This window comes from Bos taurus, chromosome 2, assembly GCF_002263795.3.
Source record: "Bos taurus isolate L1 Dominette 01449 registration number 42190680 breed Hereford chromosome 2, ARS-UCD2.0, whole genome shotgun sequence".
Taxonomy (NCBI): Eukaryota; Metazoa; Chordata; class Mammalia; order Artiodactyla; family Bovidae; genus Bos; species Bos taurus.
Genome location: NC_037329.1, coordinates 71,831,225 through 71,851,231, shown reverse-complemented (window position 1 = coordinate 71,851,231; position 20,007 = coordinate 71,831,225). Strand labels below are relative to the sequence as shown.

The window sequence follows — 20,007 nt, the reverse complement described above, 5'->3', positions numbered from 1 at the left end:
TGGGTCAGGGAGGATCCCTTGAAGAAGGAAATCGCAACCCACTCCAGGATTCTTGCCTGGAAAATCCCATGGATGGAGGAGTCTGCAGGCTATAGTCCATGGGGTCGCAAGAGTTGGACACGACTTAGTGACTACACCACCACCATGCAAAAAAAGTAGTAATGGATACAGTAATGTCTGTGTTGTGCTCCTCAATTATTTCAGTTTAGAAAAACTCAGTGTCAGCAAATAGGCAAAATATTAACAGGTAGAAAATTTAGGGGGAAGGGCATATAACTATTCCATTTACTATTCTTTCAACTTTTCTGTGGGCTTGAAGTCTTCCAAAATAAAAACTTAGGAGAAAAGAAAAAACGTATGCTTCCCTTGTGCCACGTGTGAGTCTAGTTTGAAGCACATTCACTGGAACTCTACCTATGGGACAGGTGTCTCAGAGTAAGATGATCCAAGCAGAAGAAGTGTATTCCCAGTTAAGAGCCAAAGCCAGCAACACGGGGGAGAGAGTGTGGCAAAAAGTGAAGTATGAAGAAAACTGCCTCCTTGGGGAAGTGATGGTGGGTTCTATAAGGGCCTCTGAGAGAACACTGAAGTGCAGCACACAAAAGCATGGTTATGTTCATACCACAACACCTGGCTGGATTACAACAGCATCACCCACATTAGACCCTGCTCCTTTTCTCTTTCTTCTTCCTCAACGCTGAAAGCATGTGCCACCAAGAATAAGTGGGAGAATGTGAAGACTAAAAGAACAAACCACCACTACCCTATGTATGGGGAAAGGAGAAATATTTAAATTAGGTTTAAGATTAAAACTGAACTTTCTGTAGCTTAAAGTATACATCAGTTATTGAAAATAAGATAGTCTTTGTATGTACAAATGATGGGCTAGAAAGAGAAGAGAGGAGTTGACTTTGGAAAAATAGGTAAACACAGTAATTAAAATCACACAAATAAAGCAGAGGATTCAGTCCTTTCCAGATACAACAGTGATAAACTCCCAGTAATGAACTGGTGCTGGAGCCAGGAGGAACTCAGGGAGCTGAGAGCGGAAACAAGCACTGGGGTCAAAAACCCAACTCCTTGGAGGAACAAAACCTGTGACAGCTCCTGTGAGGCAGAGAACAAGAATCAGACTCACCCAAAGAGTCAGGGGACTGCATCTTCTGGACAGGAACAGAGGTGAACAAGCTCTAGTCCAGTTTCAAATGAACAGAAAGTACCTACCTGCGACCAAGGGAAGAATTAGAAGTATCTGTGCAAATGACAATCAAACCTCTGTATGCTCACTTGGGACTGAAGGCAATTTCCCTGAAAGATCCTATTGTAAGACTTCTTCGGAGCTGAGGATATAAAATGTCAGGCTGGGCAATTTCAGAAGTGCCTTAGAGGAGAGGATAAGCATGGGAAGAAGGGGGGAAAAAAACACAACACTGAAAGAATACAAGGCAAGTCTATGAGCTCACAGACAAAAGCCTCCAAAGCAAGTTAAGAAATGCGATACTGAGACAGACAGAAGGACCCAAGAAGAGCGAGCAGTTAGAGCTGAGGAAGCTGAAAGGATAACACGATCTAAAAGAGCGTTTAAAGTAAGCATATTAAATGTGCTGAAAGACAGAAAGCAAGGAAAGAATCAATAAAACAAGGAAGGAGCTTATAAAACTTTAACAGTAGATTCTGAGAAATGAGAAATTAAATGAGTCATTCGACATTCAATAGACAGGACACAGTAGACTAAACAGAGTTAAATTATTAAATTAAAAGATAAAAATTAAGAAAACCACCAAGAAGGCACTAGATAAAAAGACATGGTAAACACGAGGCAGGAAATAAACGAACATAGACTGAAAGTTGCAATATACATTTAATGCACCTTTCAGAAGGGAAAAGAGATAACAAAAGAGGGGCAGTAGTAGAGGAGATATGACTATGAACTTTGCAAAAGACATTCATGGGGATTACGCACATTACGCGCTGCACACTGAACATGCAAGATTTACTCCTGCTTTCTCATAAAACCACTCGAAAATGACAGTATAAGGTCTTAAAATCACATTCACTCATAACAAACAAAAAAAAGGCGCAGGAGGGGAGAGAAAACAGTTTGAAGGTAGTGGAGCAGATGAACAAGTGTTCATTGATTAGAAAGACTGAAGAAAGGCAAACCCTCTCTAGGAATAGGGAAAGCCTAGAAAAAAGCCAAATCACTCCACAGAACTCAATAAAAGTTACCAATATTTTCTCTCATACCTCAGGATGTTTTTCACTTTCCTGATGACATCCTTTGAGACACAAAAGTTTTCATGTTTGATGAATTTCAACTTATCTATCTTTTGTTTTGTCACATGTGCTTTTGGTATCACACCTAAAACACCATTGCTGAGTCCATGGTCACAAAGATTTGGTCCGTGTTTTCCTCTAGGATTTTCATAGTTCTAGCTATTAACTTTAGGCTTATGATCCATTTGGAGTTCACTGTCTGTATGATGTGAGGCAGGGGTCCAATTTCATTTCTTTGTATGTGGATATCCAGTTATCCTAGCACCATAATGAATTTTTAAAAAACTAGTGTTGATATAACTGCAAAGTCATCTGGAAATGAATAAAATCCAGACTCATTATTCACACCTAGTAACAAGGCAGTTCTAAGTGGATCTGAGATTCAAATATATATTTTAAGAAAATGAAAGCATAGAGGTGCTAGAAACAAAAATGGCTGAATTCTTCCAAAATGTGGCAGGGGAAAAAACTTTCCTATTAAAATCCAGAAACTACTGAAGAAAGAGAGACAGATTTGCTTATATAAAAATTTAAAACTTATTAAAAGCAAAATAAAAAGACAAATGACAAATTGAAAATGTACTTGCAATTAGTATTACATGAGTTAGTTACAGATATCATGTGTGTGTGTGTGCAAGTGTGCATATCCGACTCTTTGCAACCCCATGGACTGCAGCCTGCCACGCTCCTCTGGCCATGAAATTTTCCAGGTTGCCATTGTCCACATAAAGTTAATATCCTTAATATTCATCAAAAACTTGTTAAAAATAGAAAAGAAAAAGGGACACTACAGGTAAAAAGTCAATTAACAAAAAAATATGCAAGACTAGTAAACATATAAAAATATGCTCACAAAAAGAGAAATCTAAATTAAAACTACACTGACCATATCCATCATTAATCCTGATTATAGTGTTGGTGTCACAGGTGTGTAAGTGCCAAAACTTATCAAACACTTTCAGTTCACTTCAGTTGCTCAGTCGTGTCTGACTCTTTGCGACCCCATAGACTGCAGCATGCCAGAACTCCCTGGCCATCACCAACTCCTGCAGTTTACCCAAACTCATGTCCATTGAGTTAGTGATCTCATCCTTTACATAAATGTATTTTACTGTATGTCAGAGTACATCAGTAAAGCTGTAAGAAAAAATATATATACTTCATCTGCAATGAAGGGGAATATGGCATCATCTAGAAAAATGAAAATGTGTTTACCAAGAAAGAATGCCATAATTGGAGAAAGGAAAAAAAGGAATTAATGCAAGAGAATTTTAAGCATCATACTTGGAACTATTTACTCTTAGCCTGGGGAGGAAGAACTGTGAAGAAATACTGAACTGTACTTAGTAGGCTTGCTTTTGATGGTGATACGAATATAGCAACTCTGAAACTATGTAGCATCTACAGCATGACTGGACGAACATAGAGGTATCCATGCTAAGTCAGGTTTTTCACCAGAAGAGAAGGGAGATGGAAATGAGGAACTTGGGTGGGAGAGAAGAACCCAAGGTACTAGACTGGGGTTAAGAGTATCTGAATGTATTTGTGATTTCAACATTTTGTTGTTTGTTGTTTAGTTGCTAAGTTGTGTCTGACTCTTTGCAACTCCACAGACTGTAGCTTCCCAGGCAAAAATACTGGAGTTGGTTGCCCTTTCCTTCTCCAGAGGATCTTCCCGACCCAGGCGTTGAACACACATCTCTTGCATTGGCAAGCAGATTCTTTACCACTGAGCCACCTAGGAAGCCCTACATATTAGTTTTTTAACTGTCCACTGGTTAGTGACATTTATAGCAGCAACAAACATAAGCAGTACCCAGATCTTGGCTCCTAAACACCATTTTAACTTAAAGGAATCAGGGCTCTTAAATAAATGGCTGATTTCAGGGCTAAGGCAAGGAGAGTGTAAGATGAATATGGAAATTCTTATGCTGAAAAATAAGAAAGTGGTTAAAAAGTGAGAGGACATGTTAAGAGGTACAGGATGCAGTGTATAGGGTCTCAATGGCCAAATGTGGGACGGTTCTTTGGACTTCCCTGGTAGCTCAGTTGGTAAAGAATCTGCCTGCAATGCAGGAGACCCTGGTTCAATTTCTGAGTTGGAAAGATCCCCTGAAGAAATGATAAGCTACTCACCCCAGTATTCACAGGCTTCCCTGGTGACTCGGCTGGTAAAGAATCTGCCTGCAATGCAGGAGACCTGGGTTCAATCCCTGGGTTAGGAAGATCCCTGGGACAGTTCTGACTCTCAAAAGGAGTAACAGTAAGTGGCATATAGACACTAGGTGGCGCTAGTGGTAAAGAACTCACCTGCCAAGGCAGGAGACAAAAGAGACGTGTCAGTCCCTGGGTGGGGAAGAGCCCCTGGAAGAGGGCATGGCAAGCCACTCCAGTATTTTTGCCTGGAAAATCCATGCACAGAGGAGCCTGGCGGGCTACAGTCACAGGGTCACAAAGTCAGACATGACTGAAGCCACTTAGCATGCATTTATAAAATGGATAACTAATGAGAATCTACTATATAGCTCAAGGAACTCTACTGAATGGTCTGTGGTGACCTATATGGAAATCCAAAAAAGAGGGAATATATATATACACATAGCTGATTTACTCAGCTGTACAGCAGAAACACAGCACTGTAAAGCAACTCTGCTGCTGCTAAGTCACTTCAATCATGTCTGACTCTGTGCGACCCCATAGACGGCAGCCCACCAGGCTCCCCCGTCCCTGGGATTCTCCAGACAAGAACACTGGAGTGGGTTGCCATTTCCTTCTCCAATGCATGAAAGTGAAAAGTGAAAGTGAATTTGCTCAGTCGTGTCCGACTCTTAGCGACCCCATGGACTGCAGCTTACTAGGCTCCTCTGTCCGTGGGATTTTCCAGGCAAGAGTACTGGAGTGGGGTGCCATTGCCTTCTACTCCAAAAAAATTAATTAAAAAAAGAAATAACAATGTTCATGGATAACTGAATTAAAACCAAATAATAGTATCCTTGAATCCATGTGTAAGTAGAGAGATAAAAGTTCTTCCTGTAGAGTACCAACTAATTGGTTTAGAATGATGGTTAGCAGGTCGCCATTTCTAACAACTGTAATAACTCATTTTCACCATTAGGTGCAAGTTTGTTGGGAAAGAGAATATTTACACAAAGTATCTGACATTTTTTCAATTACAAAGGAAAATAACCTTACACAAGGTATTTAATAACTTTTCAATTATCAAAAAAAAAAAAGAACTTCCTTAGTGCAAAGACATACTTTAACTCAGTAAAGTAACACTATTAGTGACGGACAGAGTGACGTCAAGTACCCTGTGACATGATGCACTACAGGCACGGTGTCTGAGAGAAAGACATATACAGACACATCAAAATTTCCTTGCCAAAAATGCCTAACTTGAATAGTGAGTAAACAATCAGTTAAATCCAAATTAGGGACATTATATGAAACAATAACTTTGTACTACTAGGAATGCTAATGTTACAAAAGATGAACAGAGGCCAAGGAACTGCTGCAGATTAAAACGCTCAAGAATCAAAACAACACTGATGTAGAATCCTGAGTCGGACCACAGAAGTTGCTCTGAAAGACAGTGTGAGGACACCGAGGAAGCCTGAATGAGGACCGTGTGTATTAGCTAACAACAGGGTGTTACATTCGATTCCCTGGATGCACGTGGTAAGCGCTTTGTACACAGACCACAGAAAATAATGTTATCACTCTAAAAAAATATACTGCTGAAGAATTTGGGTGGGAAGGCTAAAAATCTACAGAAATTAACTCTTGGCTGGTCAGGAAAAAAATCTAGCCTTGCCTTAGATTTCCCTACAACAAAGTCATCTTCTAAGAGTGTATCATAAAAATAAGAAAAAAGAAAAATAAAAAGAGCATATAAGAACACATCCCTCCCGTACTCAAAATCCACCACAGGCTCCCCAGTGCACATGGAATAAAATCCAAATTCAGTCCAGTTGCTCATTCGTGTCCAACTCTTTGTGACCCCATGGACTGCAGCACGCCAGGCTTCCCTCAGTTCAGTTCAGTCACTCAGTCGTGTCCAACTCTCTGCGACCCCATGAATTGCAGCATACCAGGCCTCCCTGTCCATCACCAACTCCTGGAGTTCACTCAGACTCACGTCCATCAAGTTAGTGATGCCATCCAGCCATCTCATCCTCTGCCGTCCCCTTCTCCTCCTGCCCCCAATCCCTCCCAGCATCAGAGTCTTTTCCAATGAGTCAACTCTTCCCATGAGGTGGCCAAAGTATGGATGTGAGAGTTGGACTGTGAAGAAGGCTGAGCGCCAAATAATTGATGCTTTTGAACTGTGGTGTTGGAGAAGACTCTTGAGAGTCCCTTGGACTACAAAGAGATCCAACCAGTCCATTCCGAAGAAGATCAGCCCTGGGATTTCTTTGGAAGGAATGATGCTAAAGCTGAAACTCCAGTACTTTGGCCACCTCATGCGAAGAGTTGACTCATTGGAAAAGACTCCATCACCAACTCCCTGAGTTTAGTCAAACTCATGTCCATTGATGGATTATTATCCCTGATATATAACGCCCCACCTGCCTGGTCCCCTGCCTAGCACCCTCAGAACCTTTATCAAACCAGCATCTTCCTCACTTATGCTCCATCCACTTTCCTTTCTACCCTCAAAAGGCAACTCAAAGGCCCCTGTGCCAGGAATAACCCTGCCCGAGTTATTCCTTCTCTTCTGGATGGCTGACCCTTACACATGTCAACTGAAGGATCTCCTCGAACACCTGCCTGCCCCTCCCCCTACAGTCACTCACACTGACATCATTTTATTTTCCTCACAACATTTACTACTACTGAAACCCCAGCACCTTCATCTGTTTGTATAACTATTATCAGTCTCCTTCACTAGAATGTAAGTGTCGTGAGTAGGAATTGATGTCTTTCTTGCTCACTACTGTTTTCTAAAATACAGGCCAGTGACTGTATACAGCAGGTACTCAACAACCAGTCACTGAATAACTGAGTTATTAACTTCTATGTGTACCAAGACACAAACTATAGTTTAATGATAATGAAAATCCTCATGAAATCTCAAATGTTCATTTAGGAGGCATTCAAAACAGAAGAGTCCAAAATAAAATAGTGTAACTTTAAATGGTTAGTACTAAGGAGGAAAAAGGAAAGAAAAAACAAGGTCTGTCAACTTTCTATAAACACACCATCACTAGGTCAGGAGACATACAAAAACAACACTCCACACATCCCCTCTGACTTCCAATCTATTTCATTTCAAGGTAAAAGAGGGGTTAAGGGGGACAGAATGTGTAAAGAAGGGGAGATGGATTAAAAGCAGCACACCCATTGTGAGTGACATCAGCAACATTTTCAATCTTTTCCAAACTTTGTCTCAAAACAAAGCCAAAAAGGTAATAGAATTCATTCCCCGCCCCCTATCTTCCACTAAAACTGTGGTTGATACACCTGAGTCACAAAGATTCTGAGCAAACAATCTTTCCTCACTCACCACCACACCCCTGAGTACAGGCTGTGATTTATCTCAAGGCTGCTTGTGTGGGTTACTGAGATTTTAATGGGTAACTTCAGATAAAACACCTCTCCTGACTGAAGCCTGTCTGCAAAAACCATGTGAGGATTTATCTCATTTTTGGATAACTTGTTACAGGGCTTACCCTTAACCACCCAAACAGGCTCACTGCAGTCTCTCTTCTCAAGGGAAATACACATGTCATTCAAACAGAATATTCTTACTGCCCTTCATCCAGAAAGATGAACTTAACTGTCCCACTGCAACTTACAAATAGACAGGATTACCATTTACAAATACGCAAGTTTCAACAGAGAATTTTTTTAAATGTAATTATATAAAAGTGAGTAATTCATCCCTGAGCATCCCATTTTCTGTAGATGTAAACTACAAAACTTACTTTTTATTCTCTCTAAAAGAGAGAAACAACTAATTGTCCTGGTAAAGAGTTGTTCATACATTGAAGACTTATTTAATGTAAATGTCACTGTGCATTATTTTCACTCTATACATTCTGTCTCACGTAGATAGGGACAAACATAGACAATGCACCAGAACATTCAAGCAAATGTTAGTTCTTTGAAAAAACTTAATACTCAGATTTCCCTCCAGGGAAATTAAAAAAAAAAAACCCACAAACAAAAAAGGAGACAAAATTTCAGAAGCTATAGGTAAGTAAGATTGTTATAGCCAATTTTTTAAATGGGCAAGGATGTGAATAGACACATCTTCAAAGAAATATGCAAATGGCCAGTATGTTTACAAAAATTCCAACATCATTAGCCTCCTGAAAATGCAAATCAAAGTCACAAGGAGATACAACACCCTCACAACAACTGGGATGGCTGTAATGAAAATGTCATGTAAACTGGTACACTTGCTTTGGAAAACAATATGGCAGTTCAAAACATTAAACACAGTTACCATATGACTGGGCAATTTCACTCCTATGTATGTGCATGCCTGAAAGGAATGCACATACATGTTTATTAAAAAAAGAAGCAAATACATTAAAGTTCCTGGCTGCCATAAAGTAGAAACCCAATGTCCACCAAATGATGGACAAAATGCTGTATATTATACAAGGGAATTTACTGAGCCGTTGAAAGGAATCAAATACCGATACAGGCTACCACATGGATGAGTCTTAGAAACATCGTGCTAAGTGAAAGAAGCCAGACACAAGAGGTCACATATTGTACGAGTCTATTTATAGGAAATGCCCAGAATGAGCAAATCCAGAAACAGTAGATTAGTGCTTGCAGGCCTGGGGGAGAGGAGAGTGGGCAGTAACTGCTAACAGGTGAGGGTTTCCTTGGAAGATGATGAAAAATGTTCTGGAATTTGCGAAGTGGTGATGGCTGTAAAACTTCTGTGAATACACTTAAGTCTGTAAAGACAAGTGAGATGTTACACTTTCACTCTGCAGCTTCTGGCAACGTTGCTGTACACAGCCATTCTTCAACATACACAAAGGAATATACAAGGGCATTATCACGTCTGTCCACCGCCTTCCTTTTCATGGACACTTACCTGAATACATTGAAGCTATCTGTCTTGTTCCCCATGTCATTTTAATCCATACTTACTTATTCAAAGTAGTACACGCTAGCTAAGAAAACCAATGTCTCCTTCACACCACTCTCTGAAAATTCACTCTTTATCCAGGTGCATTTTCTGTGCACCTTACAAATAGACACATGGGTTGGCGGCTTTTACAGAAGTGGGGACATACCTCAAGGAGTCACTTCACTAGAGTTTGTTAACTCAACAATGTAGCACTGACACACTCCAATAAGCAGCTCCTGTAGATTTTCCTCATTTCTTAACAATTACAGTATGGATACAGCATGACTTAATTATCCCAATCTCCCATCAACTGACAATGACTCTTCACAATGCCTCCAGAGTACACTTTCTAAAGAAATACAGGCCTCACAGTTTTTCACTGTGATGGAGCATGTCAGCATAGCAGACAGCAGTCTGGGCCCTAAGACTAAGCTGAGTCTGAAGCTCAGCCATACCCTCTACTAGCAACATGGCTTTGGAGAAGTTACACACCCTCATTGTGCCTGATTTCTTCACTGGCCTAAATGTCTTACAGATTTGTATTAGAATTCAGTGACTGGCTGGGTTAAATAATAACTGCCGTTAACTCCAGAATGAGGCCAGGCACAGAAGCACTCAAATGTCAGTTTGTCATTATTACTAAACATCCTCACGAATTCTGTACTAACTACTCAAACCCCATTCATCACTCCTCGACTGTAACTTGCCCTGAAAGAAAGTGAAAGTTGCTCAGTCATGTCCAACGTTTTGCAACCCAATGGATTATAGCCTGCCAGGATTCTCTGTCCATGGACTTCCCCAGGCAAGAATACTGGAGTGGGTAGCCATTCTCCTCTCCAGGGGATCTTCTCCAACTCAGGGATGGAAACCAGGTCTCCCACATTGCAGGCAGATTCTTTACTATCTGAGCCACCAGGGAAGCCCATAACTTGCCTATGCTACCTTGAAATTTTCTTTTGCTACAGTCCTCTGGTCCACAAGTGTTCCTGCTTCTGTGTGTCCCTCAAAATCTGATGTAAATGTTAGGAAGCCTTCTTTAGCTTCCAACTTATCTACCTTCTATGACCTCACTTAATGACTTTGTACTTGTACGTTATTTGTAAATCTGCTCTTCTCCATAACTAGAGTGTAAACATCTTGAAGCCAGGGACATCATTTTGACTATCCCTTCATCATCAAGTGTGACAAACCATCAACTACCGTTTACGGAGTGCTGAGCCCAGGACTGCTCTAGGCATGGGGGAGTATACAAAATGCATTCCCTTGACAGAGCTGACATTCTATTAAAGGATGTAAAGATGACAAAAAAGAAAACATACCCAAAAAATAAAGAAAGAAAACATATATGTAACATGAAACAAAGAGAAAAAAATGAACAAGGTAACAGGGACACAAAATGCAAAGAAGGTTGGGGGCCCATTATTATTTTAGAGTTCAGCAATGTTCTCTGGTAAGAAGCCTGAAGGTGTCAGAATGAACCACAGGAGATTCAAGGAAGGAATATCTAGGCAGAGATAAAGTGCAGAAATCCAGAGATGGAACACGCAGAGTACGTCTCTGACCAAGTCTTTTGAGGAAGGTGAGCAAAGTCAAGGAGTAGGAAAAATTACTTTTTTGTCAACATGTAGATTTTAGGTTTTAGTCTGAGATGAGGACCTTGGACGGTCTGAGCAGAAGCAGAACGTGATATAGTCTAAACTATAATTAATGGGGAGCATGAGACAGGCGCCAAGGGCAACGGGAGACGAGGTTAAGACAAATTATATGGAAACAGGGCAGGAGCAGTAAACAGTGACAAGCAAACTCTGGATATAAAGTCAGAACTGGCAGAATTTATTGACTGATGAGAAAGAGGAGGAGCCAAGACGATGACAAGGTGCTGAGATCTAAGCCAGCGCTTCTTGTGCCTCAGTGTGAGGAGCATCTCCAGGAGAGCACGTGAAACAGCACTGGGCCTCACTGGGGCCAGTCCATCTGGACACAGGAGGGCAGACCGAGCACAGATGATCTGACAGAGAGACATTAATCCACCATCAGATTGTAAGATGTACAGGAGATCACTTCTGATGGCTTGTCTTCTCAGTGAACAGGAAGCAAGGTCATGACCTGAGACTGAGTGAATGAGAAGCAAGGAGATGGTGGAGGTTTACAAGAGGAGACATTACTGCCACCAAGTGGGAAAATCGACAGATTCAGGATTTCAGCAGCATTCAAGGTCTGAAACTTGAGCTCAATAGCCAACATTTAAAGTCAGACTATTTAATGATATGGCATTTCACATTTCCCATCCAAATGCACAGAGGACAGAAATGGATTTACCCAGGATTATTTGGAGAAGGAAATGGCAACCCACTTGTGTTCTTGCCTGGAGAATCCCAGGGACGGGGGAGCCTGGTGGGCTGCCATCTATGGGGTCGCACACAGAATCAGACACGACTGAAGTGATGCAGCAGCAGCAGCAGCAGCAGCAGCAGCAGCAGCCCCAGAATTTAGCTAGATATGTACAATTGGGGCGGGGGGAAGGGGGGCTTCCCTGGTGGCTCAGTGGTAAAGAATCCACCTGCCAATGCAGGAATAGTGGGTTTGATCCCTGGGTTGGGAAGATCCCCTGGAGAAGGAAATGACAACCCACTCCAGTATTCTTGCCTGAGAAATCCCAGACAGAGGAGTCTGGCAGGCTACACAGTCCATGGGGTCAAACAAGAGTTGGGCACCACTAAGCAACTAAAGAGCACAAGTACATAAGGGGAAGGATCATGGAAAGTGACTGTGTGTGTGAGGAAGAGAAAGGAGGTGGTGTTCTGGTAGATATTCAGCAAATGCTGAGGTGAATCAGAAAAGAAGACAGCGATACGAGATTCCCAAAATCTTTCACTTAAAACCTTGCAGTACTAGCCCCAGGTCTCTTCACCAAATCCAAACTCCTCCAACTGCCAGTCCATGTCTTTCCAACCCATTCAAGCACTGGTTGGTGCTACTGCTCCAGCATAACGGGCGTTTCAGCCACAGAATCAATCTGCAAACCCTCTGGTACCAAGGCTTCCCAGGACTCTGCTGGAAGAAGTTGGTCCCCAACCAGAAAGAATTAACACAAGTTGTTAAAAATGGGTCTTATCTCTAAACTAGCAGAAGTGAAGTGAGTCGCTCAGTGGTGTCCGACTTTGCGACCCCATGGACTGTATCAGTTCAGTCAGTCGTGTCCAACTCTTTGTGACCCGATGAACCACAGCATGCCAGGCCTCCCTGTCCATCACCAACTCCCAGAGTCCATCCAAACCCATGTCCATTGAGTCTGTGATGCCATCCAACCATCTCATCCTCTGTCGTCCCCTTCTCCTCCTGCCCTCAGTCTTTCCCAGCATCAGGGTCTTTTCAAATGAGTCAGCTCTTCGCATCAGGTGCCCAGAGTATTGGAGTTTCAGCTTCAAAATCAGTCCTACCAATGTACACCCAGGACTGATCTCTAGGATGGACTGGTTGGATCTCCCTGCAGTCCAAGGGACTCTCAAGAGTCTTCTCCAATACCACAGTTCAAAAGCATTAATTCTTTGGTACTCAGCTTTCTTTATAGTCCAACTCTCACACCCATACATGACCACAGGAAAAACCATAGCCTTGACTAGATGGACCTTTGTTGGCAAAGTAACGTCTCTGCTTTTGAATATTCTGTCTAGGTTGGTCATAACTTTCCTTCCAAGGAGTAAGCGTCTTTTAATTTCATGGCTGCAGTCACCATCTGCAGTGATTTTGGAGCCCCAAAAAATTAAGTCAGGCACTGTTTCCACTGTTTCCCCATCTATTTCCCATGAAGTGATGGGACCGGATGCCATGATCTTCATTTTCTGAACGTTGAGCTTTAAGCCAACTTTTTCACTCTCCTCTTTGACTTTCATCAAGAGGCTCTTTAGTTCGTCTTCACTTTCTGCCGTAAGGGTGGTGTCATCTGCATATCTGAGATTCTTGATATTTCTCCCGACAATCTTGATTCCAGCTTGTGCTTCCTCCAGCCCAGCGTTTCTCATGATGTACTGTGCATATAAGTTAAATAATCAGGGTGACAATATACAGCCTTGATGTACTCCTTTTTCTATTTGGAACCAGTCTGTTGTTCCATGTCCAGTTCTAACTGTATAGTCCATGGAATTCTCCAGGCCAGAATACTGTAGTGGGTAGCCTTTCCCTTCTCCAGGGGAATCTTCCCAACCCAGGGGTCAAACCCAGGTTTCCAATATTGCAGGCAGCTTCTTTACTAGCTGAGCCACAAGGGAAGTCCAAACTAGCAAGCCTGCAATTAAATAATCACTGAAGCTAGTGGCTGGGCTTCAACTGTAACTTTGCTGTAGGAAATTCTTCTGTGTAATAATATAGATTCTGATGGTATTCACATGCTGGATGTGTCCACAGTTCTCTGGATGCCCCTCTAACTAGCTCCACAAGAAAAACCAAGGTAGCAGCTGTCTTCCTATATCATCTCACCTTTCATTCTTTTCTTTTGTTCCATCCCTAATAATTTGAATAGTTTCCATTATATATTAATAATAATCAGTTGTGTCTGTAGATCAAGCCTTTATTAAGAAATCTGCAACTTCTTACAAATCCTAATCATACTCTGGTATATACCTTATTTGTTTTTAACATATTAAAACTAGTTAAAGACAAACAAACAGGAATTCCTTTGACAACAAGAAATTAGGTCTATAGCTGCTGAACCTGTTTTCAAGAGGAGGAGTATAGGTTTGTTACACCACCAAGGGAGGCTCCAGTCACACTCCTTAGAGAATGTTGTTCACTGAGTCAAGTATCTCTTCCCATGCCAATGTAAACAAAATGCTGGCCAGCTGTCAGGAACAAAACAGAAAAAGTTCACTCAAGCACCATCACCCAGAATTAAGGCCATGGCTTGCTGTTAGGAGAACAGAGGCTTATGTAATCTTCTAAAAACAAAAAGTCTGTGACAACAATTTCTTCTTGAAAAAGAGGAACACTTAATTTTCCACTTTAGTGTAAGTAATAAAATACATCATTAAACTTTTTTTCCTTTCTGCAATCTCTTTTGAAATTTTCTCTTCTCTAATTTCACTCATTATCTGAGGCTCATATGATCCTCCCACCAGCGCAAAGAGCTCAAAGGAGCTAGTGTGTTACAAATTAGCAGGGGTCAAGAATTGAAGAAAGACATTTCGATATTTGGCAAAACTAATACAATATTGTAAAGTTTAAAAATAAAATAAAATTAAAAATAAATAAATAAATAAAACTAAATTGTAGAATTGAAAAAAAAAAAAGAATTGAAGAATTGAAGTCATATAACACATTTTCCACATGCCTGTGCCCTAGTATCTTTACCATCGAGGTAAATGTCAGCTGAGCAAGACAGAATTCTCACAATGATTTCATGTGACTAAAGTAAAAGTTAATTTATATGACGAGAGGAGGAAAAAGATTTATGTTCTTGAAAAGGAGAAGCTGAGGAAGAACGCCATACCTAAATTCACATGATTCATAACATCTAGAAAAGATCTGACAAATCACATTTTATGCATGAGACAGAGGCGCATGGAGAGAGGGACTTCCCCACCACAGACGTATCTTCACATTCGGTCCCTTACGTAAGACCATCTCACATGCAAGCATTCACAGCAATTCTGGAAGCAAGGTATAACTGATAATGTGGTATGATGTATATTAAAATTAAGAAGTATGTGGGGGTAAAGAGATTAAATATCATTGGCACAAGATGATTTTATTTCTCCAAATCCATATAAGTCCTATATACCATGGATATAAAATAAATTAATGCAATGTGATATTTTCAAACTCAATATTCAAAGCTCAGCACACGAAACATAATGGTCTTTCAAAGCAGTTAATGATGATTTACAAGTGAAGAGTCTGCTCCAACCAAGACAGAGCACTGTGGTTCAAGTGCTGACCACTCCACCATCAGAGCACACGGCCTTAACACAGGACAACCGTCTTCCCACTTCTCAGTTTACGTCTGTGAATGTGTACAGAAAGGGGATCAAAGCAGAGGGGATCAAAGTGTCTTCTTATGCCTATAAAGCCAGTCATTGCATAATACCCTTCTTCCTCATCAAACCCCAAACACTAGAGCCCTCCGCTCCTTACCCTTTCGTCTATTTTCCTGTTTCACAAGACAGAAAGATGAAACACGGGATATCAAGACACATGAAAGTTATAAACCCAGGTTACTAAACATAATTATTTTTTAGCAAATCAACAAATATGCAAAAATCTAGTACGTAAGAGAAACTCCCATAATTAAGGCTCAGCTAATGGTTTTATCCCATGAAATAAGCTGCCTCCCTGTCCTCCATTCAGGAGAAACATAAGCTGTATAACCCTGACATGTTTACATGGCACCTTCTACATCCTGAGCAATTTTAACAATAAAGAATGATACAAATGTCATGAATACCAATAGCTTCCAAGTCAACACTTTAAATAAAAGAGCCCCCACTTAAAAATGATCTAAATTATACTGATATTACAATATTTGTACACAGGCTGCTTTTTTCTCTGTAAAATTACAGACACATATATAATAGGATAAAGTTTGTTTTTCTCTGTAAATTCATCAAAATGTGTGAATACCCTATTAAGATCAGAAATGTCAGATTATACTCAGAGATAGGTAAATGCCTCAGAAGTGCTTTTACCATTGAAAGAAATAATGATCTTAAGAAGCTCATGTATTTTCATGCATCAAAGTGTAAAGGTCACTTTGCTATCTTTGCTGTTTCTATAAAAATGCAGCTGACACAAAACCAACTTAATTCAAGATGTTAAAATTAGTTAAACAAAATTAGCCAAAGCCCTGAAGTTGAATCACATGATCTTGGTGTTCTGGGCTGATGGATCCCTCTGATCAAAAGGAGAGTAAACAGCCAAGTAAGGTGCTTCTGGAGTGTTATTAGGTCCCCAATCAACGACGTAGGATCACTGACCTTTTAGACAGAATAAAATGCAGAGTATAAAAAGGTTGGTGACAATTTATTTAATTTAGGTTAAGCTGCTAATGAACTCTTCATACCTCGGAAACAATTTATATATCCATCTTGAAAATACCAGCAGGAAATATTCCCAACATTTGCACTCTGAGATCCTGGAGCACAGGAACTTGTATGAAGTAGAAAGGTTTGATTCTATGACCGTTCAGCCTTAGCCCTTCACTCCCCTACCCTTTGCTACCTTCTTGCCCTGTCACCCCTCCAACCCAGTCTCTATCAGCAGGAATTTTCAATTATGATCCTCCCACTGCTGCAAAGAGCTATTTTATAACAATGTTTTCAAACAAAGGAAAACCATGTGATTCTTCCATTATTTAAATGTAACAGTATTAACTTAAATTCTAAGTACAGAAATGACCACTTTTACTATAAACAGAAGAGTTTATTCTTCAATCACAATCCTTCTGTACTTCCCCAAGTTAAGATTCTGGGTAAGATGAATATGAGGCATTATATCAGGAGTTCAGACTTTAAGATTAATTTTAAAGTGAGAGAAGTCAAGCCTTAGGACTTTCTAAGAGACCAGAAAGCTGTGTTGATATTATGCCTCTTTCTGGTTTCTATTATATAGTAAGGTTTTAATCATATTCATACCCATGAAATCTTTTCTTAAATGGAACAAATCAGAGTTTCTGTGTTTAAAATGTTATGATTCAAATTCCCTTAAAAAAAAAAGCATCACCATTGACAATAAGAATCTGAGCTATGTAAAATCTAGCAGAATCATGAGGGGTACACATTAGTGGCCATGTTTAAGCACGCTATGATGACAGCCTTCCAGAGTTTTCAGCTGGGCTATTTAAGATATGTATCTGCTCATATGTAGATACATTAAAGAATACTTATATATGACTTAATAAATTCAGATTGAAACCTGCCTATAAATTAAATTCCCTAAATATTACTTACTTCTGATTATTTATGTCTTATACGGACAAATTGTATTGTATTTGCAACCAAGAACCCACTAATATAAGGCCCTCTGAAACTTTACCTTCATCTAGCAGAGACAGTAAGACTGACCACTGAGGTGAGCAGAATAGTACACAAGTTATGTTGTTTTTAATTAAATCTTCATTATCTTGATGTATTATGAATTCTCAGACAATAAAATGACTCTCTATATATACAGGTTAAACGTTTAAAAATTTTGTTAAAATTTTTTAAACTCTAAAAAGACAAAAGAAATTCTTCCCTTTATATCATCTCCCATTACATCAGAAATATATTTCTTCCAGTTAATTTGCCTCTATGAGTTAAATCAAAGAGCACAATTACATTCTGAAGTTCATAAAGGACCAAAAATAATAACATATGCAAAAATTGATTAAAAGTGATATGCATTAAGTATTAAAGGTGATACAGTTTTGGCTTCAGAATTTTATTTTAGAGGTTGTGCAAGGCCAGATTATGAACCTGTTTGCAAACCTGGGAAATCTATCAGATGCATGAGATAAAAGAGAAAAGTGAAAAGGCAAAAGTAAATACATGTTCCATTTGTACAACCATTCAGTAGTAATATAACCATTCAGCTCACCATTGATTAATCAGTTAATCATGCAAAAGTAACCATTCAGACTCCTCTCTTTACATGAAGCACATTATAGTGATTTCTAGACCTTCTGTTAATTTAAAATACTTGTGTTTATTAAAAAGTAAGTTTTAAATTTAATATTACAGTAATTAAATTATAGAACCTCAGGCACTCAACTGAAATTAAGACTTAGGTCACTTCAGAAGTATTAAAAATAGTGTGTAAGACTGGTCTATAAAAGTATCACCACAGGCTGATCCACCTGGCCTGGACATACTCCCTTCTGTGTGTACTTTCAGTGGGACTGATTCTTCTCACTTCCATCTACTGGTACTGCATGGAGGCTGGGGTGATAATGGGCAGCTTATTCATAAACACAAATCTTCTCCTGAAAAATCTTCTAAGTGATGTGTTAACATGTTAAAATCACGAAAAAATCTTTCCAAAATATCCTTTGCAACACAAAAATATTTGTCACTATCACTGATGGCATATAGCTTCTTCAGATCCTTTTCCCTTTCACAGAAGATTTCAATTACAAACAACACTACCCAACGAGTGATTCAGTGTAAAATATCTTCTCCCAAATTTTCTTAATATGATTGATCCTCTATAAACTCTAGAAATGTATACCATCAACTTGCACAACAAAGTCCTAGTGCCCAAGAGGCTCAACACTCATATGTCAGTCATGGCTGCAGGGCCAGGAAAATGAGCATTCTGCTGGGCTCCTGCATTCTTCACATTGTGCTCATGGACAAAGGCAGGATAGTTTCTAGGTGCAGGATGGGGTGGGGACAAGGCCCTTGTGTCCCACTGGTTTCCACCACGTTGAGAGCGATCACCGGCAGCCGAGAGCCTGGATGGTTGGGGTGGGAGGGGAGCACAGTTAGTCAACAGGAGAAGATGAAGGTGTAAGAGGTAATAAAGAAGGCCATGTGACCAGCATGCACCACTGCTACGAGCAGTTACCAGCATCTACTCCATGCAATGAGAACATCCAAGAACAACAAATGGGGAAATCCACAAAGTTACATGTAGTAGAAAATGGCAATATGGAAATATGCACAAGTAATCAGAATCAGGTGAATTAAATAAAGAAGGAAATTCACAGAGACCAAGACACTTTGTATCTGTCCCTGATATCGTTATCAAAATCAAAGGCAGAAAAGTTGCCTGAGGTCCTAATGAGAAGAAAAAATGCTTATAATCTATTTCATTCAAGTATCAGAAAGGACAATTTTACATAAGGACAAAGCCACATACAGCAAAGGGCAATTGTGAAAACTTATTTCACAAATCAAGTGGCATAAAACTGAAGTCCAGGAAACAAAATTCAGAAAGAACATTAAAAAAAAAATCTGCCCTCACAGAGGCTGTGTAATTGGACATCAATGTTTCCAATTAACAATGGAGAAACACTGTTTCTTCTACAGTGAATGAAATTCAACAGGTACAGATAATGTGATGAGAAAAAGCCCCTCCAAGAAAGTGTTAATGCCTTTTATCACAATTGCTATAAACAACATATGAAAGTAAGAGAGTGAAACATGCAAAGAAGCAGTTTCTGATTAGAAATGATCAGAGTCCTCCAGTAGAAAGAACACATTTGCCAGAGTTTTGTGCATGACCAAAAGGGCAGCACACATTTAAGGTAACTACAAAGGGAAAAAATCACCTCAATTATAAAAATGTCTAAGGACAGACATTCTATTCAACTAAGGCATGCATCTTCACCTTTCTTCCTTAAGGAAACTGAAAATAAATTAGCTAAAAGGATTTTCAGAACAAATTTGGAAGCCTTTTTCGTTTTTTTTTTTTAAACAATAAAATTATCATCTTTCCTTCAACTGCAATACAAGCTGTTCATCAGATCTAACCCAGAAAACTCACAGCCCGCAATCTAGGGTCTCTAAAAATTTAGAAAATTTGGTTTATATTCTCCCCTACATATGCAAGATTTTCCACATAGTATTCAGTTTTGTTTATAAGTAGATAATGGGCTTTAAATACATAAATTCTCAAAAGATAGTTTAAATATTGGGTAATTCTATACTGACATACCAAAT

The 20,007-nt window shown here is 39.8% G+C and overlaps 1 protein-coding gene across 4 annotated transcripts in view; it reads right to left on the bottom strand.

The window, feature by feature from the left end:
- Positions 1–20,007, bottom strand: part of EPB41L5 (erythrocyte membrane protein band 4.1 like 5) — a 170,333-nt gene that overhangs the window by 69,213 nt on the left and 81,113 nt on the right. The window contains exon 17 of one of the 4 annotated variants that reach the window (NM_001035384.2): positions 16,372–18,797. The exons of the other annotated variants lie outside the window; for them this stretch is intronic. Within the exon in view, the coding sequence (NP_001030461.1) occupies positions 18,617–18,797 (181 nt within the window). The 3' untranslated portion in view covers positions 16,372–18,616. Of the gene's footprint in view, positions 1–16,371; positions 18,798–20,007 lie in introns of those variants that run through there. 4 annotated transcript variants of the gene reach the window in all.